We start from the raw sequence: 27,880 nt of genomic DNA, 5'->3' as shown, positions 1-27,880 counted from the left end.
TTTGTAAATACTCCAGTATTATGATTTTAAAGATATGATAGTACAGAAATTAACTTAATATTTGTATTAATTTTTTATTGTTCATATTTCACTCATACAGCATCACTTATATTTCCATTATATAATATATTTGTCTGCACTAAATACGGAATAAATAACTTGTACAAGATCTCAGACAAAAACGTTTACCTTTGCTAAGATATTATCTTTTTATTGTTTATATGTAAAACTGTAAAATTGCATTGCATTACAATGTAAAAAATAAAAATCGTATGTTAAATGTTCAGTAAAAGGGCGGGTAGCCTACCTGACATGTGAAAATAAAGACTGAACCTGACTTTATTCGATGTATTACTATGTGTGTTGTACTGTGTTGTAAAAGAGATTAAATTAAATTCGTTTAGACTGGTTTGAAAAGCGTTTGTATCCACAATATATGATGAACATGTTGTACAAAAACATGGTGAGGCATCGTGCTCACACACGCTCTGTCTCATGTGGACAGCTGTTGTGGATCGGCCGAGAGAAGCGGCGAGGAGGAAGTGTCCAACGAGCTCCGCATCTGTCCCACCAACATGGACAAAAGCCCAGCCCCGTCTGTGTAAGAACGACTCTGTCCTCTCCTTTAGCCGGGGCACAGGCACTCGGAGGCGGATCACACCCTCCAGAGAGCCCCGGGAGAGTGGAGGGCTTTCCCGGACCCTCCCTGCCTCCCTCCCCGCTTGCCTGACTGCTTCTGCGGGAAAAATGTGGCTAAACCCGGAGGAAGTTTTGTTGAAAAATGCGCTCAAACTTTGGATTACAGAAAGGAGCAATGCCTATTTTCTACTGCAAAGAAGGAGAGGACATGGGGAGTCTACTGGCAAGATTACAGGTAAAAATGTATATTATTTTTAAGACTAGAAGACGTGAAAGTAAAGGAAAGCTAGCAAGAAACTGAGTAAGACTGCGAACATCCAGATGTTACAGGTGGATTTGCAAAAACAATCCAAGATGAATAATTGAATGAAAATGTAAGTCTAAAGTTCTGGCTAGCTAAACATAACGGGACTTGTAATCTAATAGTTTGGCAAGTTGTTTTTGAGGACTTGAGCTAAAAAAATAACTTGATTATGATACAGTCAGGTAGGCAAGATGGAAATTAAAATAGAAATAAACATGTTTTACAGATGTTAAGTTGTGGCTATCTTACTAAATAATGGTTGCCAAGGTATTCATTAGTTTGTGAAGCTGGTTCAAACAAGATCTTACAAGTGACATAGCTATTTGTTTATGTATTTATTTAGATTTGTTTTAGATTTAAACCAAGTTCATTAATAATCTTTTTCTGATTTTAGGCTGTTTCTAAACGAATGTAAGATCAACTCTAGTAGACGTGTTGCTTAGTGTATATGTAAAAAAATTAAAAAATAAATAAAACATAGACATAAATTTTACCTAAGGCATTGCTTACGTTTGCTGTTTACTCTAACCTTACTGTGTAATATGAAAATGGTTTAAGTAATTCTTTTTCCTATGCAGTTGTAAAAATGAAAGCATTTTTTCTACTTTTAGAAGACCGCCTTCTAGAACTATTTTTACATATCTTATTTATGTAATAGGCCTATCACATGTGACACTAAAGGAATGTTTGCATAATTTCCTCTGCAAACACCAAAATATCAAGTGTGACTCTATATAAAACCCGGTAACCATAGTTTAGTTGCCTGACAGTGGCATAGCTCTATTACAGGAATGTTACATGGCAGTGCCAGGCAAATAGTTTAGACATTTCTGAAATGCATGGGATTATTGAATTAGACGAGCACTTTATATTACTGTTTTCTATCGAATGTTTATGCTCTGGGATGTGTCTAAAATGTGAAATTTGGAAACTAGTCACAATCCTAATGCTTGACAGAAAAATCACAATTATATATTTTCACCAAATTTGTGCAGTCGTACTCAAAATCAACGTTAGACTGTTCCTGTATGTAATTATTTTGTATTCATTCAATTTATATAATGTTGTACTGTAAATGCAGTGTTTACCGATAATAGAGAAGACTATGGTGCCCCCTCAGTCTAATATTGGTTCCGTAGGAAAAAAAAAACTGTTTACTAATTCAACTTTATGTCTGTATTATTGTGTTAATATAGACATACATATAGATGCAAGTATACTGTATCTGTATTTATTATTCATTTTTTTAAATCAATCAAGCCAAAAAAGTCACATTTATTCTCCATATATTGTATCAAATGGAATGATTCAAATATGGATTTCTCGTGCCGCCATAGTCTCAGTATAAACTTATGGGACAGACTGCAATGCAATGAAAGAACATAAATTCAGAGCAGTTATAGAAGATTTTAGTGCCCTATTGCGTAAAAGGCTTGTCATGCTGCAGGGGCCAGGGGACGGTCGCCTGGAACCCTAAAGTCACATGATTATAATCAGGAAGTCCAAGCAAATCTCTCATGACTTCACTTTACATCAGAATGATCTAATTGTACCAAATGTAATAATAATTTTCAGCTTTACTTTTTAACAGAACGAAAATCTGTGTTCTGGTCTCGATTAGGAATGTCAAGATTATTTGGTTAATCAATCACTGCGATTGGTCATGTGGTCACAGTAATTAAATAATTTTGATATTTTAAGTTAAAGATGCACTATGTAACTGTTCTGGTGGAGGGTCTGCCACCTGCTTGTCAGTTGTCAGTCTGGAGATGTAATTTGTTTGTCTGAAATATTCACCAGTATAGCATTATCTATTTCCATGGAGACAAGCGGGTGACTCAACCAGGCCAAGTTACAGGTCAGATCTATAGAGAGGTGACCCTGCTCCTAGTAAGAATGCTTGTTTTTCAAGGTATTCAATACAATAATATATACACTGGCAATGGAATAAATGCAAGATTTTTGAAAAGTTTAATGCAGAATCAAATGATATTATAGTCCATCAGAAATGTACTAAAACTGGCCTGTAATATCTGAGATTGAGTTTTGGTAATTGTGTTTGGATTTTTTGTGTTTAGATTTGGATTTTCATGACAGTTTTCATAGTATACTCATTTCAACATTTTTTTTAGACAAAATATTGCAAAGACAGAAAGTAATATAATGACCTATATCCTATATCATATCCTATAGGCCCAAATGCAAAACTAGCCTTTACAATTAGATTCAAACACCTAATATATTTCGTCTTTACATGAAATCTCTTGCTGCATGCCTCGTTGTTATTTCTGTACAGTGACCACAGGCTCGTAGCAGCTGCTGTCTTTCATTGTTCTAAAGTGGATCGCTGGAGCTGCTTCCTCCGTCCTGTTTCCTCTCGGAGATTCTGAACTCATGAAAATAACACATACCACGGCTACATTACACTCTACCTGAGATGTCAACATTATTTGGTTAATCAATAGTTGTGATTGGTGGTGGTGAGCTTTTTCGATGTAATTACAATTCAATCTAACGCCATAGTAATTTTATCATGTTTTAATTGAGATGAAGATGCTGTAAATGGTTAAAATCTTAGTGCGAAGTAATGAAATGAAAATACTTTGTTTGTTGTTGCAAAATTGTACCTCTTACACACTTAAAAAATGTTTACTTTAAAGTTTCACTGTGTAACTTTGTGGTGGTTTTGGATTTGCCTAGAATGTTCACCAGTATAGTATTTAAGTTGCTGATTTTTAATGAGACAATTAGGTGGCACCACCAGTAACAAGTCAGATCTGTACAGAGGCGACCCTACTAAAAGAAAGAATACTTAAGTAAAACCACTCTTATTTAAATAAATACTAGACTGATATGCTTAGTGAAGATAAGGAAGTGGACAGCAAAGTTGTGCAGTGCATCTTTAAATGTGGTAAACAGAAAATGTGGTAAACAGAAAAAACATGCTTTAAACTACTTCTTGTAAAAGGGACTTCCTCATTTCTTTTACTTTGTTTTCTTATCGTTTCCATGGCTACACAGGTGAAGGGTCATGTCTGCCACACGTATGTTGAATATTAACTTATCGCTGTAAAATACCTTCACTTTAACCAGAGGCTGTGGGGAGAATTTGAATAAAAGAAAAGATTTGTTTTTGGGCTGCACAGTATATCAGAAAAATATTGCAATTCATTTGACAGTAATGTACTGTTTTTGAAAGCTGACAAGAAGGATTTGCATATAGATCCTACATTAAACTTGGGTTGGTCTCAGTTTAGTTTCTGTCAAGTTTTGACTTTTGTACCTAAGTATATTATAATAATAGTAGCCTTGTTACAAAACAAAAGTTATTGAAAATTGCTATTTTTCTTTCTCATATGATTCAGTCCTAGTTTATTTTTGATGAAGCAGCAGAGGAGGTCAGGAGGAGATGTTCCCAGATTTTTGAGCAGGGCAGGGCATAAACATCTGTCTTCTCATTCCAGTGAACATTTATGGAATATTTATTTCTACTTCAGCTTAGGCTTTTCTAATGTTTGGAAAATATTTTGATGAGGAAATGTGCATTAAAGGTGCACTCTGTAACATTTTTAGTAGAGGATCTGCCATTTGCTTCTTTCCATGGACATGTTGCCTGGAATGTTCCACAGTATGGCATTACTCTTATTTATCTCACAAACACAGCAAATGACACCAGTGCACCACAGGGCCAAAATAAATTCTGTCACATCTGTGGAGATATTATTGAGGGAATGCGAGATGGACACGGTTAATGCCCTACTGGGACATTCCAGATTTTCAAATTGTGAAAGAAGGAAATAGGTATTCAAATCTCTTGTTCATAGCTCTCACAAACCCTTTGTATATTGCTACTACATGCAGGTATTAGAATAGACACGGATTTTTCAGATAGGAAAGTGAAGCAGGGTGGACTAGCCCAATGTGTCATTTAGTGACTGACATGGCTCTTTCTTGCAAGTTTGCAATAGATAAGATGTTTTAGAATTAGATTAGGTGTGTTTTGTGGTCTGCTTTTTTTTCTCCGACTTCTGCTTTTGCAATACTCTTTCTGGAGGATAATGTACTAATGTACTGAGTTGAGTAAACCAGATTTAATAAAACTCTCCATATACATTCTACCTTCAATACCTTATACAAGTTGGAAAGCTCTTGTACAAAGATATTCAAATTTGTACCATGGTCAGTGAGAATTCTAAGGCTAAATGCCGTGCATTATTTCCGTACTGCACAGGTAGTCCGGCAACAGTTAATCACTGTTCTGTATCACTACGCTGTGAGCATCACCATAGCAATGTGTAAGCAAATTAACTCCTGTTAGGAGGGGCTAGATTCAACGAAAACAGAAATAAGTAATGCTTTGAATATCCACCAGCAGTTAAAAGGTTGTTAGGTTAAAAGTGAACTATTTTCAGATGGTAGCACCATGGTATAAGCGGCTTAAACGACTTGAAGCAGTGCGTTACACAGTTTTAACACTGGACTGCCTCAGTGTGTTCAAACAGTGTAATGCATTGCTTAATGCTTCTTAATTCTTCTTCTTAATTCTTAATTTTCTGTAGATTGAAATTTTCAAAGATTGAAGATACTGAAAAAATGTAGGCACCAAAACTAGTAACATGTTCATTCTGGAGGTGTTACCAAATTGTTTAAAAGTACTGTAGCAACTTTCTGGAGGTAGCATGTCACCTGCATGATTTCATGGAAATAAAAAGTTAAAACCATACTTCAGAACATTCTCCATAGAGACATGAGACAGAGATATGTTTTATGCCATACAGTGGGAGATTATAGCCAAAGGAAGACCATTTCCATGGAAAAAACAGGAAGAGGCCTTCCTCCAGGCCAAATAAGTGTCAGGTTTGTGGAGATGGAAGTCATAATTCTTTCCAAATTTCTCGATTCACAAATATGCTTTTATTTTATATATTTTTTGCTAAAAATTCTGTTGCTTTAAGTACTGCTTAGTAATAAGAATGAACAATAAACAGATAGTTGTGTAAAACCCTGAGTTCATTTAACTTCAGTACTAAGCGCAAACTAGACTTTATATGGTACTTCTGCAACACAGCTCCTATTGTTTGTCTGTAAATGTCAACTCTCTTTGTGTCTATGAAGGATCCGTATAGTGTTCAGCCATCCAGTGAAAAACCCATTGGCTTCTACAGACTGTTTATCTATCCCTGCTCAGGCTTGGACTGTCTCCTTGTTTTCTGCTGACACATATTTGCGCTTGCGTTGCCAGGTTGGAGGCACTTTAGCTCCGAGTGGCTTCACTCCACTTGGACTTTATGAGGTCTAAACTGTTGGCTCGAGTCCAGTTTCTGTGTCAGACTTTTTATCACACAGTCGAGGTTGAGTACAGTTCACCAGGGCATGTGAGAAGTAACTGGGTTATATAATAGACTGGAGATCAGAAGATATGAGAACTGACTTTGAATGTGAAACACCTTTGACAATTTTTTTTCTTGCTTTAATCTGGTTTACTTTAGTGTTATTATTTTAGAATCAGAGGATTGATTCATTAGAGACTGGCAATTCCAGAGAGACAGTGTATTTATACAAAGTTGAAACTTGAGATTCATGAGTTTAATCTGTCTTTTACATAAAAAAACAAACGCAAAACATCTTCAGTTAACTCACTCGCTTCTCCTTCCTGCTGTTGTCCTATGTGAATCCTAATAATAAATAAGTAAAATGATGACTAAAACAAATCTTGGTCACCTTAGACACCATTAACCGATTAATCGACTGAACAACTAAAGGACTACAGCCTTACTAGATCCTCTAAAATGTTTCTGGACATTGATTGAAATTAAATGAAGCACTGCCAAAGAGGCTCCAGTTGTAGTGTTGAGCTTCGTCAGTCGGGCTTGTTGCCAGGTGGAAACTGAGCTTCTTCCTGCTGTGATTGGAATGGATAATGGTTTGCTAGCCATTTGCACTAACGCAAGGATTAGTAGACTCTACAGTACATGGTAAATATAATGTTAAAAATGTGTTTTGTTTTTGTGACAGAATTATGTCACGCATTCTCATATGGATTAATCATATTTTTCAATTTGGTTATTATTAAAGCAGGCCTATTATGCAAATCGGCCTTTCAGAACTGTTGACGTTTTTCTTTTCACTTACCCTCCCGAAGTTGTATTTGGAGAAATTCTTACATATTTGAGCATGTTAATCTTTTATTTTCAAGACTTAATTTTGCAGATCAACCACTGTTTTCACCACTGGCATACACCCAATGCTCTACACTTGCTTTGTTCTCTAATTTTATTTCCTTAATGTGTGAAACACGTAGGAATGTTGTGTAGTTATTTTGGTACAAATGAAAAAAAAAATCTAGCAGCAAAATGTGCAGCTATCAGTCAGAGCTGCTGAGAACTTCACAGCTATTTGTTTTGATGATGTATACAGCAACGTCAAGTCCAATTGGGCACCGCAGGTTTCTAACGTGGAAGTCAAAGTCTTCTGTTAAGTTGTTTTGGATGAATATTGTGATTTAAAATGTGCAAATTCTAACATAATGACTAACCATAACATACATTATTGACTCTAGCGATTCTCTACTAAAAAGTCCCAGTGAATGAAATGTATGGATTTTGATTAGACTTAAAATTCACAAGTCCCTAACCTTGCATGTACTGATAATTTTCCCTACAATAAATTCTATTCAAACTAAATGATTATATCACTTTGTGAAAAAGCGTGACACCATCAGAGGTCCTTATTTTTCTCCAGATCTAAGCCAGTATCTTGTCTTAGTACAGAGAGCTAGAGGACAGAGGTTTAAACTACTATATTTTTAAAACTATTTCTTCCTTACTAAAATACACATACAACTTCCATGTGGGTAATTTCTCCTCTTGGTAGACCTGGTAATTGTATGCTGTGAACCACACAATAATAGCCCTAGATTAGATCCTATCCACCCTCTTCCCTCCCAGTTGTGACATGCACATGGTAGCCAGCCAGTCAAGTTGTTTTGTCTGTTTGAGTTTTTCTTTTGTGTCACACATGTGCCTCCGGTCGGCTGTAACAGGATCAGACATGAACCTGAATATTTTTGACTTTGCTTCCCATTGTGTTTAGACTTAAAAGCAATAGTTGTTTAGGCTAATTGTAAACTGGTTTTAGTCATGGGATCTGGCAACCCAAAGTTTGGCAGTTATTCTGCTTTTTAATAGGCTAATTGGCTTGAGAACCAAAACACAAAACATAAATCATTTTAAATAAAGCAACATTACATTTATTATGAATATTATCAGTCTTTCATGTTAATTTCATGTCTGAATAATTTGAATAATCCATCTGCACTGAAATTAACTGGGTGGTATTGAACAAACTAACTAAAATACAGATTTAATAAAACATGAGAAAAAAGGAAATGGAATAATAACAATATAATAATCCTTTATATGATGATACAGTTTATAAAGTTAGTTATACCACATTATTTAACCAGATCCTGTTGTTCTTGCAGGTCTGTTGGTGGGCGCCTTGGACACAGTGCTGGACTCAAATGCCCGAGTGGCTCCATTCAGGATCCTGCTGCAGATCCCCGGCTCTCAGGTCAGCTGGGTCATAGCCAGTGGTGAGAAGACTTCAATTACTCTACTACACACTGTTACTTAAGTTCTTCTACTACACTATTGTATTGTATTAAGTTGTATTAATAATAAATAGCATGATAGCAAGAGGTTAGTTTACACCACATATTTTTAGTTTTGTGCTGGTCTCAGTGTGAGAACGATTAATGCATATTTCATAGACATTTCACATTCATTGTTGTCATTCTGTCAGTCTGTGTCATATGTGTGAAATTCCTTGCATGTGTGTGTTTGTGGTGACCAGGTGCGGCCATCGAGGAGGTGAATAGACACTGGGACTGGCTCACTCGGAACCTGCTTCACTCTCTGGCTGTGTTTGAGAACAAGGACGACCTCGCCAGCTTCGTCAAAGGAAAAGTCAAGGTACAAATTACCACCATTCAATAACAGTGTCATGATCATATCACTTACAAAAATTACTTTAAGCCTCAATTGCAACTGCAAACTGGATTGCACAAATTTCATCCCTCCTGTCATCCATGACTCAGAACTATAGTTACATTCATAACATTTGGTTACAATGGCCCACCTTTCAACAAGAATATGAAAATAATATGAAGTTCCAAATGGTTCAAGCTGTTCTATAATTAGTAGCATTAAGTTAAATTCAGAAAGTTCACTCACAGGGTGTATAACTCCTGCTTGTTGAAGGGTCTGATAGCAGAGGAGCTGCGCGAGCGTCAGGCGGCTCTAGAGGGCGATCCTGAACGCTTCAGGGAGGTTCTGCTGAAGTTTGAGCTGCACTTTGGGCTCCCGTCATCAGAGAAACTGGTGACGTACTTCTCCTGCTGCTGCTGGAAGGGCCGCGTGCCCAGACAGGGTCTCCTCTACCTCAGCACCAACCATGTGTCCTTCTACTCTTTTCTGCTTGGGAAAGAAGGTGTGTACCACAGGGTCTGTCCACACCACACTGAGGAGATATTCTGTACAGTGTTGAAATAAATGAGCATTATTATGGCAATTTTACCCATGAATCTTAAATACAGAAACAACAGAGGCTCAGTGTTAGCTCTTTAAACTGAAGGTTGGTAGTTTAATTCTCACATCTACCTGTGCACACTGCTGTTGTGCCCAGGGGCAAAACACTTGCCCACATCTGCCTTACCTCCAAGTTTGGAAGTCGTGTTAGTTTGTGTTACAGCAGTAGGGATAATAAATGGACATTAGCTCATGGCATAGTCTGGTGTGTTTGCGAGACTCATGCATGTTCAACATAACTTTCCCATCCAAGTAAACTATCATTGCAATTATTTTCATGATAATGGATAACAAAATGCAAAGTGCTTCAGAGAAAGTTACTAAAAATAATAGTTTGTTTTTGATAGAAAATATGTATAGTATTTTATTGTCAGATCCATATCACCCCCTGCTGTTTGTTTTAACACATTTTGTTAGAAAACATTGAAATTCTTCTAATGGTAAAACCTAAAGTATTATTCCATTCATTGTTTTAAAACTCTGATGGAAATTACTACTGTGAAAACACTCTGATTCAGCATGCTATTCTCGCATTCCTCTTACCCTCGTCCCCTGTGTGTCCTCTGTAGTGAAGTTTGTGATCCCCTGGGCAGAGGTGGTCCGACTTGAGTGGGTCTCCTCTGGTCTGATGCACGACGCCATTCGACTGGTGACGCGGCAGAAGATTAGAGAGTTCTCCATGTTCCTGAACAGAGACGAGGCATTCGGGGCCATCGCTCAAATGTGTGACATTGCCCTCCGCAGACTCCTTGACAGTGAGGGGCTGGAGCTGGACAGACAGCTGCTGCAGCCAGGGCACATCAACAAGAGGTAATATACACTACCATAGTACTGTATAAACTACTCACTTCAACAAGAGGTAATATACACTGCACTACTGTAGTACTTTATAAACTACTCACATCAACAAGAGGTAAGAGAGACATCACTCACTTTGTCTCGTTTTAACAGTAGTGACTTACGCACACACCACATTCATACTAGGAAATGTGGGTGAAGTGTCTTGCCTAATGACACAATAACACTTTTGCCACTATTGCCCCACTGTGGCAATTGATATTCCTAGTGGTCTCCCATCCTAGAACCATCCAGTCCCAGCCCTGCTTAATCTCTGTGATCTAATGAGATCAGGCTTGGACGAGGAGGTTTTGCAACTTTTTTTTTTTTATGTTGTTACAACCCAGTGCTAGGGACAAAGGAAAGTAACACAAACCAGATATGATGTAACGTAAATAGATTTTATAAAGTGGTGTAGGTAAATAGATTACAAAAAAAAAAAAAAACTAACGTCACAATTGAGATTTCACAATTCCAGAAATTTACTAAACCCCTCATAAACTGAGAAAACAAAAACACTGCCCAAGGGCCGAGCCAACCTGGCAAAACTAAAAGGTATAATACAAAACACACTTTACAATAACAACAAGCGAAAGTCTACAGTTGTGAGGGCGAACTGAAACTGCCATCCAGCCGCGCCAGGAGGGACAGGCGCATCGCACTTTTATTGGCGGAGGTGATTGAGGTGGAAGGATGGGATTGGAGGGACGGGACGTCAATCCTCCAACCACAGCACAAGGGGTGTCGGAACCAGCCCACATCCTCAGAACCACGGCCCACCAGTCAGACATCAGGCACCACACGGGACATGCAAACACGGAAGATACACGCGGCAATACAAACAGGGAGCGCCAGGCGATGCGGAGCCGGAGACAGGCCGCGAGCCGTAACAATGTAAACATAAGTCAGTTATCCAATCAAACAGGCAGAGTTTACCACAGCACGCAGTCACGATCTTTTACTCCTGAAACCACCAGAATGTGCAGTTTGGTTCAACTTTGATTGCACAAATAGACACTTTTACAGACAATTTCTAATTGAATCAGCTCTGCAATAACACTGTGGTTTTTGGTTTATTTTGTTAAAGGTAAGTTAGATTTCAAAAGGGTTAAAAAATAGCAACATAAAAACATTTTAATTTAACATTTTAAAGGATTTGAAGTTGTACATTATTGCGTCATTATACATGTTGACTAGACATGTTTCCAAAAAGCACAACTGACTACTCATAACCTGAGCTATTTATATGTGATGAATAACCCCTGTAAGCAAGAGGGAGTCCCACATAGAAAAAAGTTAATTTATTCCTTACAGTGCAATATTTCAGCCTCAAGAAATCTGTAGGACTGAAACATTACACTGTATTAGTGTAAGTCACTTTTTGCATGGATTGATGAGTGCAAGACTACTTGTTGCTCACTGTTTACCAGGTTGTTCTTTCTCATCCCACACACCCGTCTGTGAATTCTCCTGTTCGTTTTATGAGTAACTATAAAATAAACGACAGGGAGGATCTCTGCAAATGTCCTCAGGCAACTTTATCTACAATATGTGAACACTGTGTACTTTGGAGTCTCAATACATCGAGAAGAAGTGTGTGTAGTGAAAGTTCATACACAGCTTCTCTGGGAGTCATAGGGAACACGAGAAAGCTTTGTACGGGTAAACATGGCTAAAAGGTCACCCTGTTTAAATGAATGTGTTAAGATAATGTAAATAAGAACATGCTATTCTGGCAGTGAAATAAGTCTGTCTCTGGTAGAGCTACAGAGCACTGGCTGAGTGGTTAGCATTTCTACCTCACAGTAAAAAGGTTCCTGTGTGCATACCAGGCTGAGTGCGGTCTTTCTGTTCTCTCTGTTCTCTCTGTGTAAAGGTGAACTGTGTAACTTTTGAGGGGGGGGGTTTGCCATCTGTTCGTCTCCATGGAGATGTTAATACTTTGCCTGGAATGTTCAACAGAATGTGTCTTGGATTAATTCATTTACATATTTTTATTGCTCAAAAGTACATTGAAAAATCTCTACTGCTAGTGGGCTGGCCTCTCACTGATATGACCTGTAACCTCCAGTCTGCACAGAGAGAGTTAAATGTCATATTGTGGAAAAACATCTCATCCACCACCCTCCACAAAAATAGTACAGCTTTTAAATTGAATAGGGACCATCATAAAACAAGATATATGTTCTAAATAAGTAAATTAAGTTTATTTATCTAGCACTTTTCTCAGACCAAAATTACAAAGTGCTTCAAAAGACAAAGCAGAACACAAGATTCACATTAAAGCTATCATCTATAATTAAATTGGCCGATTTGCCCGTGTTGTATTCCTACACATCACCACTAGATGTACATTACTTCTGTCTGAGGGTCAACTTTGGCCTGATAGAAGAAGACAAGAGAGCATAGATGAGTCTGAACAAAGGCCTGGTGAGGGAAGGGGGGCAGGTTTCACATCTAACATCTACTGGTGAAAAAAGTCAAACAAATTTAAGAGATGATAGCTTTAAGATTCAGTTTTTGCTAGAATGCTTGTTTAAAGAGTTGAGTGTCGCAGTTATAGAGAATGCCCATTCCTACTGTCGTTCTTGCACAAACATATAAATGATACCCAAGTTCTCTCTCTCTTCTGTCCTCAGGGTGCTGGAGGAGCAGGCTCTCCGAGAGTATGTTCTTGCCCTGTTTCGTCTGCCACGCTCAGAGCACCTCCTGGAGGTGGCCTCGTGTTCTGTGTGGACTCCTCACGCTCGGAATCACACAGCCTGGTACACTGTATTGCACTGACCAGTACCTGTGCTTCAGCAGCAAAGAGGAGGGGCAGTGCACACTCATATTACCCCTACAGGAGGTATGGGGAAAATACACTGTGGTATTTTGTGAACATGCAGTGAGTTTGTTAGCTCCATATTGAGCTTGGGATTACACTGTCATAGCTCATAAAGTTCTCAGGCAGTCAAATGTTTAACCAATTTTAAGATCCTAAATATTAATTTAAAAGAATTCAGACACTATACAATATATTTACTTATACTGATATACTAGTGTATATATATTTTTTGACTAATGCATCTCTATGGATATTTTACATGCTTGTACACAAACTACATGAATTGTAGTGTTCTTTCTTGGACATTTGACCCTCTACCTAAAATCGCCATCTCACATAGAGAATGGATACTCGTATACAATACAAAATAAACATTTTAACATGCAGTGGGTTACACCACAATCAAAATTCCATTATAAAAATGCATTGTGTATTAAGAACAATATAATACAATGGAAATTATGGAAATACATCATGTTTCAAATAATTACACAGCTTCAGATTGCTTTTATTTACAGCTGAGGGATCCAAACACAAATTGTACTTGTTATTAACCTCTAAAAAAAACTTTAGTAGGTGGTTTGTATCTACGAGCAATAGAAAATTCAGCATGATGTTGTTCATCTTTTATTGATTGACAGAACAAGAGGTCGATATTGGAGTAGTTATGTTTATGCTGGCTGCCCTCCCATTGCAGGTGTTGTCCATAGAGAAGGCCGAGAGCACCAGTGCCCTGCCAAACCCTGTGATTGTGAGTGTGAAGAGTAAGAAGGCCTTTCAGTTCATCGAGCTGCACGAGAGAGACGAACTTGTGGACTCGCTGAATCTCCGGCTCCGAGCGCTACAGTGGAAAGTGTCCATGTTCAGAGACAAGAGGCAGAGCAAGAGGAGTGTGGTGAGGAGAGGACCGGTTTATCTGGGATTCTTACACTTTATATTCATATCAATATATCTCATTTTTACTAGACATAGATAACATCATAAATTACACACAGTTTCTGCTGGAAGGTCTGTCACTTATCTGTCTCCATGGAGACAAGCAAGTCAGGTTAAAGGTCAAGTTACAGGTCAGATCTGTGCAGATATTTCAATATTTTTTCATTAAAACACACTGTAATTTAATACATTCAAGATATATTTAGATGGATAGAAGTTTAATGCCAAAACTGTGGACAATTTCAGGCAAAACAATAACATCTCAAAGGAGATGGCAGTGGACTACCCCACCAAAAATGTTACATAGTGCATAGAAAGGAATATAGTGTTTATCTTTTTATTTAAATGTTAATGTTAATATATTAGCATTTAAGTATAGTCAGCTTAATAAACGGATTACTTTTAGTACTTTTAGATGGTGAATGTACACCCATTATACTTTTTTTCATCATAAAAATCTGCTCAATACACGAACAGATTTGAGCAAAAGTGTTCTGGATATTACTGTCTGTGCCTGCCTATTTTAAATCCATATTCCTCCTCAGAACACTCCCACTCCATACTACACATTTTACTACGACACTGGTCTGTCGGACGAGGAGGAGATCGAGGAGCAGGTCCTGAGGAACACTGTAAACAGTGAAGCTTTAATGACAGCATTTCACCAAAACCAACCAGGAACCAATGGCAACAAGGTACTTGGACCACATAATTATCTGATTGAATGTTTTGCAGAAATGCACTGATTTGCCATACATTTGACTATTTACTATTCATATAATGTTATAAAGTGTTATCTCTGCACTTCTATGGAAAATGTTTACAGTCCATTCACTTTCTGTCAATATTCCCCAATACAAATTTTCCCTTGACCTTGGTTGTCGTTTAAGGTGCTGTACCTGAGCTTTTACTCTCTAAAAATGTGAAAAACTGAGCTAGTTGATTTTAGTCCTCACTTATCTGTTTTTCCTATACTTACACTATGTTTTAGACCATGGAGAATGTGAAGGAGCGGCTATGGGAGGACCACTTCTCTGAGTTCGGTCGAGGGGTGCACATGTTCAGGACAGAGAAGATCCAGAGACTTGTGGCCATGGGAATCCCAGAGAGTCTGAGGGGGGAGCTGTGGATGACCCTGTCTGGTGAGAGGGAGGGCACTGAAGACACATTTTTGCTGTTTTATTTCCTTTAAAGGTCTTCTATTACGCCAAACTGTCTCTTGTGAGCTAAACATCATGTTATAATGTTTAGAAGATCTTTAACATTTTCCGCTGGGGTTTCAGTAGCAGTTGGCCTGTGGTCCTGTGGTTCGAGACTGGTGGTTGAGGAAACATAACCGTGTACATCATATATAGAAATTGTGTTTAAAGTGAAAGTGGTAGCATATTACAAGAAATGTTTTGTTATATATAATACAGATGCAAATAGATACTGAGCTGGTACCTATTATTTGACATGTGCATTATTTCTGTACAAACTGTACAGATTTAGGGCACATGCGGTGTCACTTCCCTCTCTCACTTCTCTGTCATGAGCAATAGTGAAACTAACTCTAAAACTGAAATCAACACTTCAGTAAAGGAAGGGCTTTCAATCTTAGAGGGCTCTAAACTCTTATATACATATGAGGGTATTATTTATAAGACAATATTAACCTAAAATGAAACATTCACTTGTTCATTGTGCATTATTTCAAATTAGCTGTGGGTAAAGAAATGCTGGCCGATTTATATCAATAATAGTGCTTTACTGATACACACAATTGATAGACACAATGCACACATTAGCCAAAAAAAGTTGTTGGATTTTTTTTATTTTTTTTTTTAAAGAAGAAGAAGAAGAGCACAGAACATTTTAAGGAACCTGTGATCAATATAAGCATTCATGGTCCAGTTGAGGAGTTTGATTTTCACAAAAAAGGTGAGAGTGACTAATTGAAAAACTTTTGGCTGTTAGCTTTTTGACTGTAATATTATTTGAGAGGGACTTGTTTAACATTACAAATCAGCTTATCTGTTGTAGTTCCAGCTAAGTCTGTTCTTTATGGTCAGATTCTGTTGAATTAAAACACTGATTAAAGTGTAATCAGACAAAGCAGTGTCTACAGTTGATGGGTCAAATGCAAAGGACAAATGAAGTGCACTTAACCTTAAATGAACAGATTGAACAGCAAAAAACAGAAGTTTAAATACAGCATTTCTGTGCACCCTGTATTTCCCCAGATGCCTGTTCAGAGCTGGATTCCCATGAGGGGTATTACTCGTCGCTGGTGCAGAAGTCAATGGGGCAGAACACTTTGGCCACAGATGAGATTGAGCGAGATTTGCACCGGTCACTCCCAGACCACCCGGCCTTCCAGAACCCCACCGGGATCGCCGCTCTGAGGAGGGTCCTGACTGCATACGCTCACCGCAACCCCAAGATCGGCTACTGCCAGGTACAAAATACTGTCATGTGTATGGACTTTATAAGGTGAATACAATAATACATTATATAAGTACAGACACAGGGGACCTACAAATACTGAACTTGAGTAATGGATTGGGTTTACAAACTTCCCATATCTGTGAAAAGTGGAAAGAAGAAATGGAGCCATTCCTTCAGTGGTAGTACAATGTAATATCCTTTCAATCTTGGCAAATGTAAATGGATATGTAGATATGATTGCATCGTAAAGTAAACTACTGATAAAACGTGTGTGCATAAGGCAAATGATACACACCACAAAGTCACACAATTGTAGCTGCACTTTTAATTCAAAATTTAGCATTTAAAGATACATTTTTATAAATAAGCAATAAACAAAGCTAGATTTCTATGAATATTACACAAGATTATGATTACCTCTTGCATTATTAGTTGGACACTTGAAACATGATCCACTACAAATTTTGCCAAAAATTCTGAATTTTCAACTCTACTTGAAACTTGGGATGTGCCTAGACATGCATGGACTATGCATGCAAACACCTTTACCACATACATTTTGTCAGGTCAGAAATCAGCATTATGGGGACATTATTTCTCATATGTTGAACTTGAAGTAGTGCATTTCATAAGTCGTGTGTCTCCCCTCAGTCAATGAACATCCTGGCCTCGGTGCTGCTGTTGTATGCTCGGGAAGAGGAGGCCTTCTGGCTCCTGGTCTGTGTCTGTGAGAGGATGCTCCCTGACTACTTCAACCGCAGAGTCATAGGTAACAACAGGGGGCAGCAGAGAGGGGGCAAAATGTAACGAAAGGGCTAAATGTAATGCTCAACTGTGTCCACTGGCCACTGGTTATTACTTATTTGAACTAGTACCAGAGTAAGTTAGTAGTAAGTAATATAAAGTAAGTAATACAAGGTAAGTAATCCAAAGTAAGTAATACAAAAGTAAGTTTATTCACTATTGACATAACCAAATCATATGTTAAAGGTGCTAAAGGTATCTCTTTTATGGTGGAGGGTTTACCACATTCTGGTCTCCATGGAGATGTTATGTCTTTGCCTAGAATGTTCTACAGTATGGCATTAAACTTATTTATCTCTGTGAAGATAAGCAGGTGACACAAGTAGGCCAAGTTGCAGGTCAGGTCAGTGGAGAGGTGACCCTGCATAGAGTAAGAACGCTTGTTTTCCAATGCAACACTATAACTGTAATTTAATACACGTGTATACTAATTCAATATCATACTGTGGAAAGCTCTATGAACATTTGGAGCTAGTGTAACCTCCACAACAAATGTTATGCACTGCACCTTTAATTAACACATATTTTAGAAAAGTCTTTGGGTAAAATAAATTTACTCTTATTAAAACTAATTACTTTCTGAACCCCCAACCCAAATCACTGTAATTATTGGCCGTGACAAACAGGTAATCCTTTTTCGGTGTTATTTTTTGTTCTCAGACTTGTGCTAATTTCCTGTGTTTGTCACGTCGTTTATTTACATGAGACGCTGCATTTGAACCAATTTCCTCTTTCTCAAAACACAATTGAGGAAAGCGACGCACGTCTCATATAAAAGAGATTTCTAAAGGCAGCTAAAACAAAAACATGAGCAGTTTTGTAACAATAATGTTTATTTTTTAAAGAATCCCAACCCATTGAAAAGTACAGCAGTGTTATGAATGAAAACGATTGAACCCAAAATATATGGCAAGTGGTGTAACAAAGAAAAATACAACGCTAAAACAAGTTATGAACAGCTCCACATTTTTATTATTATAGTTTTTTTACAGACAAAACTGATATCTTGCTATTATGTTGTGTCCAATGTCCATTATCTATAAAAAGATGTGATTATTTATAATTATTATTTGTACTGTGCAAACAATTTTATTTTCATACTTTTAAAAAACTTTTTGACTCAATATGTTCAGTTAAATTAAGCACAATATTCAGGACGTAGGCAGGACAGTCTGTATTTGAGGAACTGATCAAGAATGGAACAAATGTAGTCAAGAGAAGTAATTTTAGTTCAAAACAAACATACAATTTTAAAAAAATATATAATTAGACAATGTGAATGGAAGAAAATAAATGATTTCACATTAGTCATGGTGTCAATAGTTGTGCCTAATTACTAAATTGTAATGCTTCTTCTTGAAATTTCATACCAGTAATTTTCAGTAATGGGCCAATATATGAAAAAATCTCCTGATATCAGCAATAGCACCAGTATGATGTCCATTTCAATTCCACTCTATGCAAGATAGTTTTTAATTCATTAGAGACATGACTCGTTTTCTGTGTTTTGCCTTGTCCAGGAGCGCAGGTGGACCAGTCTGTGTTTGAGGAACTGATTCGGGAGCGCTTGCCTGATTTGGCAGATCACTTCCCAGACCTCTCCTCCCTCTCATCTGTGTCTCTCTCCTGGTTCCTCACCCTCTTCTTGAGCGTGTTACCATTCGGCAGTGCGGTGTGTGTGGTGGACTGCTTCTTCTACAGCGGGATCAGAGCCATTTTTCAGCTCGGGCTCGCCGTCCTGGAGGCCAACACCTCTCAACTCTGCGCTAGCACAGATGAAGGCCAGGCGCTGATGATTCTGACAGGGTACATCATATTTTAAAAACTGACATATTCACGGATCTCCGCTATGGCCACTATCCTCCATGGTCATAGCTGTTAAGCAATTCAAATCTAAATATTATATCTTTTGAATGGGGAAAGGTCCTGGAAGGGTCCTCACAAAGTTTTTTCAAATCAGGATGGAATTGCTCATTTGAACCACATGAATAGGCCTACATTTGATATATTAATACAACAATAGACTGTATGACAGTGGGTACAGGAAAGATTTGGTTGTTAAAATATTGCAGATTCTACTAAGCACGGTTTAGTCCTGGTTTCAGTCCTGGGATCGAGTACTGGTCTAGTCTAATCCTGGTTGAGTCCTTTATTTTATTATACTATACATATTACATGATATTATGTATTAAAATTATTGCTACTTAAAGATGCAGCATGTAACTTTTCTGGTTTAGGACCTTTTATTTATATATGGAGATTTTGTTAATGTGTCTGAAATGTTTCACACTATACCAAAATACAGTACAAGTTAGATCTGACAAGTTAGAATATGTGTTTTTAAAGATATTACTGAGAAATATGAATACCAGCAATTAAATAAATGCAAATTAGATATGTTTAAAACCATATTGTGGAAAATAACATCTCCATGGTGGCAGATCCTCCATTTGAAAAGTACCCCTTCACTATGTTTACATTTCTGTGCATGTCCATGGAGATGTGGCATTTAAGGTATCCATCTTGCCTTTACTCAATTTGGGTGTTTTTATTGGTAATATAATACCCAGAAAAACATGCATTCTTACATGGAGAATCATCACCTGTTTCTCTCTTGAATGTCCATGACAGTGATCCCTGTGTGTGTTTCTGGTAGTTTCCTGGAGCAGGTTGGGACAGAGGAGTCTCCCTGTGTCCCCCCTCCTCCTCCCCCTGAGGACAGTCATGAACCTCTACCTGTGAAATACACCAACATCACTGACCTCATCAACGAAGCCTACGAGGTCAGAATATGTACATCATCCTTTACTTTAAATATCCACAGCGCTCTCTAGTCCTCACTATTACTGAAATATCCATTCATACACTGGAAAACTGGAAAAAGTAGTAAAAGTTAGTCTCCAAAGTAGGGGTGGGTGATACTGACAAATTAATATCTTTTTATATAATATGTTTTTATACTCTCAATGATGAAATTCACACAATATTATGTGAATCCATCAGAAATGTGCTCAAACAGGGCTTTATTGTCTCTGTTGAGGTGTAAGAATCACACAAAAAATTGAATGGACTAGAAATATCACTGGACTAGTTTGTTTAATTAAATTTTTCACACATCTTTTTTAACAAATTTGCTCAGCCATAGTGCTTTTATATACATTTTTAATTGTAAATATTGATGTTTTTTAGATTAGAATATGATGATGTAAAAGTCCCAGATGGGGGCAGCAGACAGATTTGTATTGCTCATGTGCGCTTTTCTTATAAGAAATATTGAAAAGGTAAATTCTCACTTGTACTGATGATTTCTATTTGTGACTAGGCCTTAGAACTCACTGTACTATAAGAATATGCATTTTTTGTACTAAGTGTTTTTATTGAGCATTCAGTGAGATATACAATTTCAAACACATTACAATAATATTTTTTTACACCCAAACCCCTGAAAAAGGGTGTGACTGTGATGTTATCTGAAACCCAGTGTCTTAGATGTTTCATTTCTGTTTGTCTTACAGAAATTTGGTGACCTGACTGTTCGGCAGATCGAGAGACTGAGGTGCAGACACAGGATCCAGGTGCTTCAGGCTCATGAGGACACCACCAAAGAGAACGCCGTGAGGAAAATCACACATGACACAAACCACATGCCTCCTGCGTTCAGCTGCTTTGAACTGTATTTGCGCCTCTGTGTTTCAGTTGAGAATAGTGTCTCCAGAAGTGTCCATGTCTCCTGAGAATCTGTCAAATGTCTACGACCTATTCAAGGTAATATATGGAGCCATTTATCTAAAGTTAAAGGTGCACTGCGTAACATTTCTAGTAGAGGGTCCATCATCTGTGTTTTTGCTTTGCCTGGAATTTCCCACAGTATGGTATTAAACTTCTTCATGGAGACTAGAATTTGGCATCATTACGGTATCAGTAGGGGTGTAACTATATCCAATTCTCACAATACGATATTCAAGTCTCATGATACGATATCCAGGTCTCATGATACGATATCCAGGTCTCATGATACGATATCCAAGTCTCACGATACGATATCCAAGTCTCACAATACAATATTCAAGTCTCATGATACAATATTCAAGTCTCATGATACGATATCCAGGTCTCATGATACGATATCCAGGTCTTATGATACAATATCCAAGTCTCATCGATACGATATCAAGGTCACACAATACGATATTGTCACGGTATGAACCTCACGGTACGATATTTATTGCGATATTGTGGGAAAGCTCACGATTGGGGGACGCGCATGATTAGGGATGTAACAATATCCAAATCTTCTTATGATATTTTCACGATATACATCTCACAGTACGATATTCATTACGATATTTTGTGGAGACTAACATAACTGTTAATATGCAACTTTTTCCTCTTAAAATGCCTTGACAAGACTTAATCCAAAGAACTAAGACTTAAAAGTGCTTAGAACTGTTATTTCTTCATGTAGTCTACACTGAAATGAGCAAAGGATCATGGTCTATGTAGTTCCCTCTGTCCTTTTTTTAGCTGTTGCTGCACCATAACTCTTGATTTAAGCAAAGAGACTTGTAATTCGATATATTGTGATGGTCCACGATATTATTGTGAGAACTTTGACGATACGATATCACAATATTTCAGTTACTGTTACATCCCAAGTTATCAGTCAGATCTATGGAGAGGCAACTCCGCTCACATGCATGTTTTTCCAGATAGGTTTAATGCCATACTGTAGAACATTCTGAAAAAGTAATAACATCTGAATAGTTTCATAGTGCACCTTTTGAATAAAAAACATTTGAGCTAAAATAGTATGAATGAAATCTATGGGAAAAAGTGAGAACTCTTACTTAAGTACAATATTGGCAACTCTACCCACGTCCAGTTAATTCCTTAGCATTTTTTACAACCAGAGCAGAGTTTTGCTGTCACTGTAACAACAACTAGCATGCTGATAGTGTATCAGTCTCACTTCACAGTTTGAGGATGAGAAAAATGCTTTATAATTAGATATAGACAGCACACAGTGATCTCATTTTGACCCTCAAAGCTGCTTTTACAATATATATGTACTGGTGCAAAACAAATTTAACTTCATTAATTAAATCAGTTACAGCTCCTTTAATGCATTTCAGTCAAAATTCAGAAATTCAAATTGAAATTGAATTTGACTATGCGTATAAATAGATAATATGAGTATGTATTTGTTGTCAGACGGAGCATTTGGTCAGTCTGTACTGGGGCGACAGCAGCTCGGTGGCGGCGGCAGAGGCGTCATCGTGGAGACAGACGGACTCGGGACGGTCCTTCACGGAGAGGCAGTACCGTCTGGACCGCGCGCAGTTCAAAAGCCTCTACTGCCTCCTTGTGCCCTGGCCCGGGAACTCAGAGCAGCACTCGGACACACTGGGGAATCGAACCTTCACCCTGCTCAGCCAAGACACAGACAGCCTGGTGACGTTTAAGGAGTTTGCCATGTGGTTAGGTACGTGGGATAAAAAAAATGTGTAGAACTGGACATGTGTGTAATCCTCAGAGCAGTCCCTCATCACCTAGGATCTGTACCTCATTATCTTGGTGAGAGAAGGGAATTAAAGAGGCAATTTTTGTTAGGAGAGACAATCCATCTTTGAACAGGAATAGAGGCCATATTTAAGATAATCTAGTGATCTCCCCTGGCCCTGTTTGAACCTTCCTTAACTCGTAGCAGCACAATTCAGTTCAAAGCTCATCCCAAAAGTCAACGGCACCCATACTAACAATTTACCGAAAGCATGACAAACTACAGCTTCACAAACCTGATGCAATGTGCTGTTCTTTCATTGATTGTGTTGTTCTGAAGAGGGAGTGATTTAGTGCAGAGAGCAAAGGGAGGGGAGATGTAGTGTCGAAAATATATATATAAAAAAAAAAGGTTTGTAGACGGAACAACAGGGTGAGCAGGTTCTGTACATAAAAAGAAAGTTTAAATAGATCTTTAAAAATATAAATAAATATATTTTTTTTTCTTTTCAGACACACTGTACTGTGGAGAGTTGAATGAGAAAATCAGACATCTGTATCGCCTTGCACATCCCTCCAGGTAAATATTTAGTTCTACCATTAGTACTTACTACCACTGTACTACTATTTACTACTGCTACTGCTAGCACTACTTACAGTACTACTACTTCTACTACTTCTAGTGCTGCTAACAAATGTACTTCTTTCTGTTCACAGCTCTAACAGAAAGTGAAGATGACCCCTCTCTTTTGAAAAACCCACTGCTTTCGTCCAACAGACCGCTGTATGTGACCAGGCCCGCAGCAGGTCAGACTTCAGTTACCATGACTACAAAACATCTACTTATTAACATTATGTTGATATTACTTGCTGCTGATTGGTCATTTTACTCCTACACCATTCATTCACATACATACATTCATATATAGTATTTGCGATTTCATTCTCACATACACACATGCCATGTTCAACTTTAGGACTAACCAAACCAAATCTATGTAAATACTAGTATACAAGAACAACTTCTGTATTTGTCATCATTAATTTAGATTGCACACTTGCATTTCACATCACCGCATTCAAATTGGGCCTAGACATTGACTAACACAAAACCAAATCAGGTCTATATCAGGACTACACTGAACACAAACCAGAACCAAACCAGAAGTGTGGTAACAGCCTTACTACTTATTTCAAAGTGTTAAAACATGAATTCTGTTGCAATTATGCACACCACTATTTAAAAAGCCACAGTCTAGCGTGTTCTGGACGTTTTTGATGTGCATGTCCCAGTTATGCTCCGTGAGTGACTCGAGTCTGTTACAGAGGAGTGTGTTGAGGGGAAGTCGTACCAGGAGCAGCTCAAGCAGATGTTAAAGGATCTGGGCAAAGCAAAAGAGAAGGACGCCGAGAAGCCTCTGTCACTGATGAACCAGGTGACGCTAACAAAACACACTAGAAGTTTACCTTTATCTTTTTTCACTTCTTCTTTTACTTCCTTTTTTTGAATGGTTTCTCATTTTAGTTGTAATGGCACAAATAAACTATGCTTTGCTGCCCTCTACTGGGCATTTGACCAGTTTTGAAGAATGGCTGAAAGCCCTTTTTTAAATTGTGCACTATAACTTTTCTGGTCAGGTGTACGGAGAAGTGAACTAATATGAAGATTTGATAACACTGCTTTTTTTTGTTTTTCTTTGTTTTTATTGTGATTGTAATGTTTTTCTTATTCTGTAAAGCACTTTGAATTACTTTGTGTATGTATTGTGCTATATTTGCCTTGCCTTTGCCTGTCCACAGTTTAGCATTATTACATTAAACTTAAACCTTAATGTTGTACCTATTCAATTACAGGTGTTCTTTTTTTGTTTTGTTTTGGATTTTTTTTGCTGAAAAGAAGATTAGTTTAGGATTGCAAAAAGCAAAGCCCTTTCTATTTTATTTAATGTAGTCTTCTCTGTGTCTTTAGTTTTACATTTACTTTTATCTCATTCCAGCGTGAGTTCATCCAGTTCTGTAAGACCCTCTACAGCCTGTTCCACGGCGACCCGGAGGAGAACGAGCTGTTTCAGGCCATCGCCACGGTAACCAGCCTCGTACTGCAGATCGGTGAGGTGGGCCACCAGGGGTCAAAGGTCACACAGGAAGCCTCACAGGAAGCGACCACCACGGACACTTCGGAGAGCGACGACTGGACTGTCAGCTTTGCCCAAATATTAGCCTCGTTGCTGACTGAACAGGCTTTGGTGAACTTCTTTGAGAAACCAGTGGAGTTATCGGCCAAGCTCTCAACAGCCAAAGAAAAACAGTACCATCAACGGGCTGTGCTACTGTCGCTGCAGCATAAAGTCAGATGACCCTCAAAAAGGACCGGAAAAAGCAAAAAATAACAAGAATGCCAAGAATGTGATTTAGGAATGGGATACCACTTTCATAATTGTCTGTTCAAACTTGAAAAAAGGTCAAATCCTCCAGCTAAGGTGGTCCTGACCAAGCCGCTGATCAAGATCACTGAAGGATGGGTCAAATGCAGAGGACAAATTTCCCTACGGGGACGATACAATGTAGAATATTGTGTTTTTGGGGGACACTACATTGACTTAACTTTCTGAAGTCTGATCCTAACCTTAAACAGTCTCTACCTGTCTAATCTTGAAGCACATCTATTCTGCAAAATCGACTTTTTAAGCGCTTTTAACCATTTTATAGTTGTTTTCCGTCTTAGTGACTAGAGGTTGTTTGCTTATTTTGAAGACGCCATATTGCTAATCAGTTCCTGTTTTCACCGGCGTACACCCACTGCTCTGTACTTACTTCATTCTCCAATTTAATTTTCTTAATCAGTGGGATTTGGCAGCGTCTCGTTGTCATTTTGGTACAAATGGAGGGGAAAAAAAATCTGCTGCTCGCTGGCATGATCTGCATCTACCCACTGGAGTTGCCGGCTCTTTGTTGTGGTGACATTTACGGAGACAACAGCTCCCAGTGGGCACCAGATTTTTTTAAGTGGACTTCCTTCTTTTATTAAGTCATTTAGATGAATATTACAATTTCAAATGTGCAAACTATGACATAACGATTATGGATGTAATAGATTAGAGCTACATTACCGGTCAAAAGTTTTACCGTAGAACACCACACCTTTTCCATTTTTTTACTGTTTGCTATTGACCAAAACATATTCTAAACTTAAACTTAAAATTCATGAAATTGTCCACCTTTGGCAGATATAACATCTGAACACACTCGTGACATTCTTTTTACAATAGAAATCAGATATTCCTTAGAAAGTTCTTTCCCATAAATGTGTGGCACTTGTAGATTTCTTGGTTTTCACTCTTCTGTCCAGTTGAACCCCATCAAGCTGGTTTGGGATGAAATCTGGAGACTGTGCTGGACACTCCATGTTTTCAAACTCACCATCTTGTTCTTTTTTCCTGAGGTAGTTTTGGCAGAGTTTGGACTTGTGTTTTGTTATCTTTTATATATTTTTTTAACCTCTGGCTGTTCGGTTCTTAACTTTGTACCATTTCAGGCTCTTCATTGGACTTGCACGACTTGAATTTCAATAAATAACTGGAAAAGTAGGGTGTGCTAAAACTTTTGACCAGTAGTGTATATAGCAGACACATGCACAAATAGGTCTTCTTTTACAAAAACCCCAAACTAATTTAACCCATACCTAAGCTTTAAACCAAGTTGTCGATCTAATAATAAATAATTTATGTCAGCAGGACCAGATTTTCCCCCCTTTATTAAGGGAAGTGATGTGAGTGTGTGTACAGATTTAAGTCCCTACAATGTGATAAGTAAGTACAGGTACACAAACATGAGACTGGGTACACACAAACCAGTTGAGAAAAGTCCATCAGAGGAAACCGTGAGTGTCTTGCCCAAGTACAACGGCAGTATACAAGTTAAGATACTGAAACAAGACAAATGTGAAAGTGGTATTCCTGTCAACTATTCAAAGCAAAAAAGCTTTTTATTTCTGTGAAGACCAAAACCAGTGACTGTATTAGCTGTATACAAGAGGAAAACAATCTTTTAGAATCAAAATACAAGACTGACAAAAAGTGTGTAAATAGTTTTTTGAGCCAAATTGCAGCAGAAAACCAAGAATTATAATTGAATTTCCTGCAATGGACAATGCTAGTTTCTCTGCATAACTTTATGCTTAGTTTCTTATTGGTAAACAAAATTTTAATGCCAATAGCAGTTCTAGTTTTGAAAAAGCCAATCATTTTTGTGTATATATATTTCAAATGTAATTTAATCTATATGTAAATAAATTATAGGAAATGTTTGAAAGTAGAACATTTAAAGAGTAAGTTTTGTTATCAAACCAAATTGTCTAAATGACTACTGAAGTTAACATTTAAGGGATGTTTATAAATAAGAAAAGCAGCATAAAGTTAGTCTTTTTTTTTTTTTTTCTTATATAATCTTGCCTCATTTTGAAATCTGTTGTCCTAAAACAGTGTTCTTTTGATAATTTTTAATATGTTTTTCACTCTCAATCTGAACCATCAGACAATTAAATAATCTTTTATATACATTGTGTTATGCTTTATTTGTATTACTGTGTTTCCTACAGTGACTGGACACACATTTTTACTGCTCAATTGTCATAATGTCGTTAATCTAATCTCAAATCTAACTCCATTTAATAATCTTGTTCACATATCGCCTATCAAGACTAGATCTATCTAGACAAGATCTTGACCAAGACTACATCTGCACTAAACCAGGTCTACATAGTATGCCTATTTAAAGGTACGCTCAGTAACTTTTCTGTTGGAGAGTTCGCCACCTGCTTGTTTCCATGGAGATACTATTGTTTTACTTGGAATGCCCCACAGTATCAATCATTTCTGTCTTGCATTTAGTTAATTGCTGGTGTTTTACTGCTGTTTAACTTGTCCTGGTTGCATCACTTGCTCGTCTCCATGGAGACAGATAAATTCAATGGTGCAATAGTGTGGAATATTCCAGAAAAAGCATTAAAGAGCCCATATT

At 37.7% G+C, this 27,880-nt stretch overlaps 1 protein-coding gene across 1 annotated transcript; it reads left to right on the top strand.

Moving 5' to 3' along the window:
* Positions 1-503: 503 nt before the first annotated feature.
* Positions 504-27,419, top strand: LOC110156630 (TBC1 domain family member 8). Its single transcript, XM_020920831.2, is given in 22 exon segments — positions 504-874; positions 8,427-8,537; positions 8,798-8,916; positions 9,205-9,433; positions 10,101-10,341; positions 13,008-13,131; positions 13,133-13,216; positions 13,893-14,090; positions 14,677-14,826; positions 15,123-15,273; positions 16,354-16,568; positions 17,210-17,327; positions 18,883-19,168; positions 20,019-20,145; positions 20,878-20,976; positions 21,059-21,127; positions 22,574-22,844; positions 23,375-23,424; positions 23,426-23,441; positions 23,579-23,668; positions 24,188-24,297; positions 24,859-27,419. Coding segments are annotated over 22 exon segments (3,345 nt in total). The 5' UTR covers positions 504-747; the 3' UTR covers positions 25,219-27,419.
* The last annotated feature ends 461 nt before the right edge of the window (positions 27,420-27,880 follow it).

This window comes from Boleophthalmus pectinirostris, unplaced genomic scaffold, assembly GCF_026225935.1.
Source record: "Boleophthalmus pectinirostris isolate CB_2022bp ecotype Guang Dong unplaced genomic scaffold, ASM2622593v1 HiC_scaffold_1, whole genome shotgun sequence".
Lineage (NCBI taxonomy): Eukaryota > Metazoa > Chordata > Actinopteri > Gobiiformes > Gobiidae > Boleophthalmus > Boleophthalmus pectinirostris.
The sequence above is the reverse complement of the archived record's forward strand: the minus strand, read 5'-3'. Positions and strand labels throughout refer to the sequence as shown.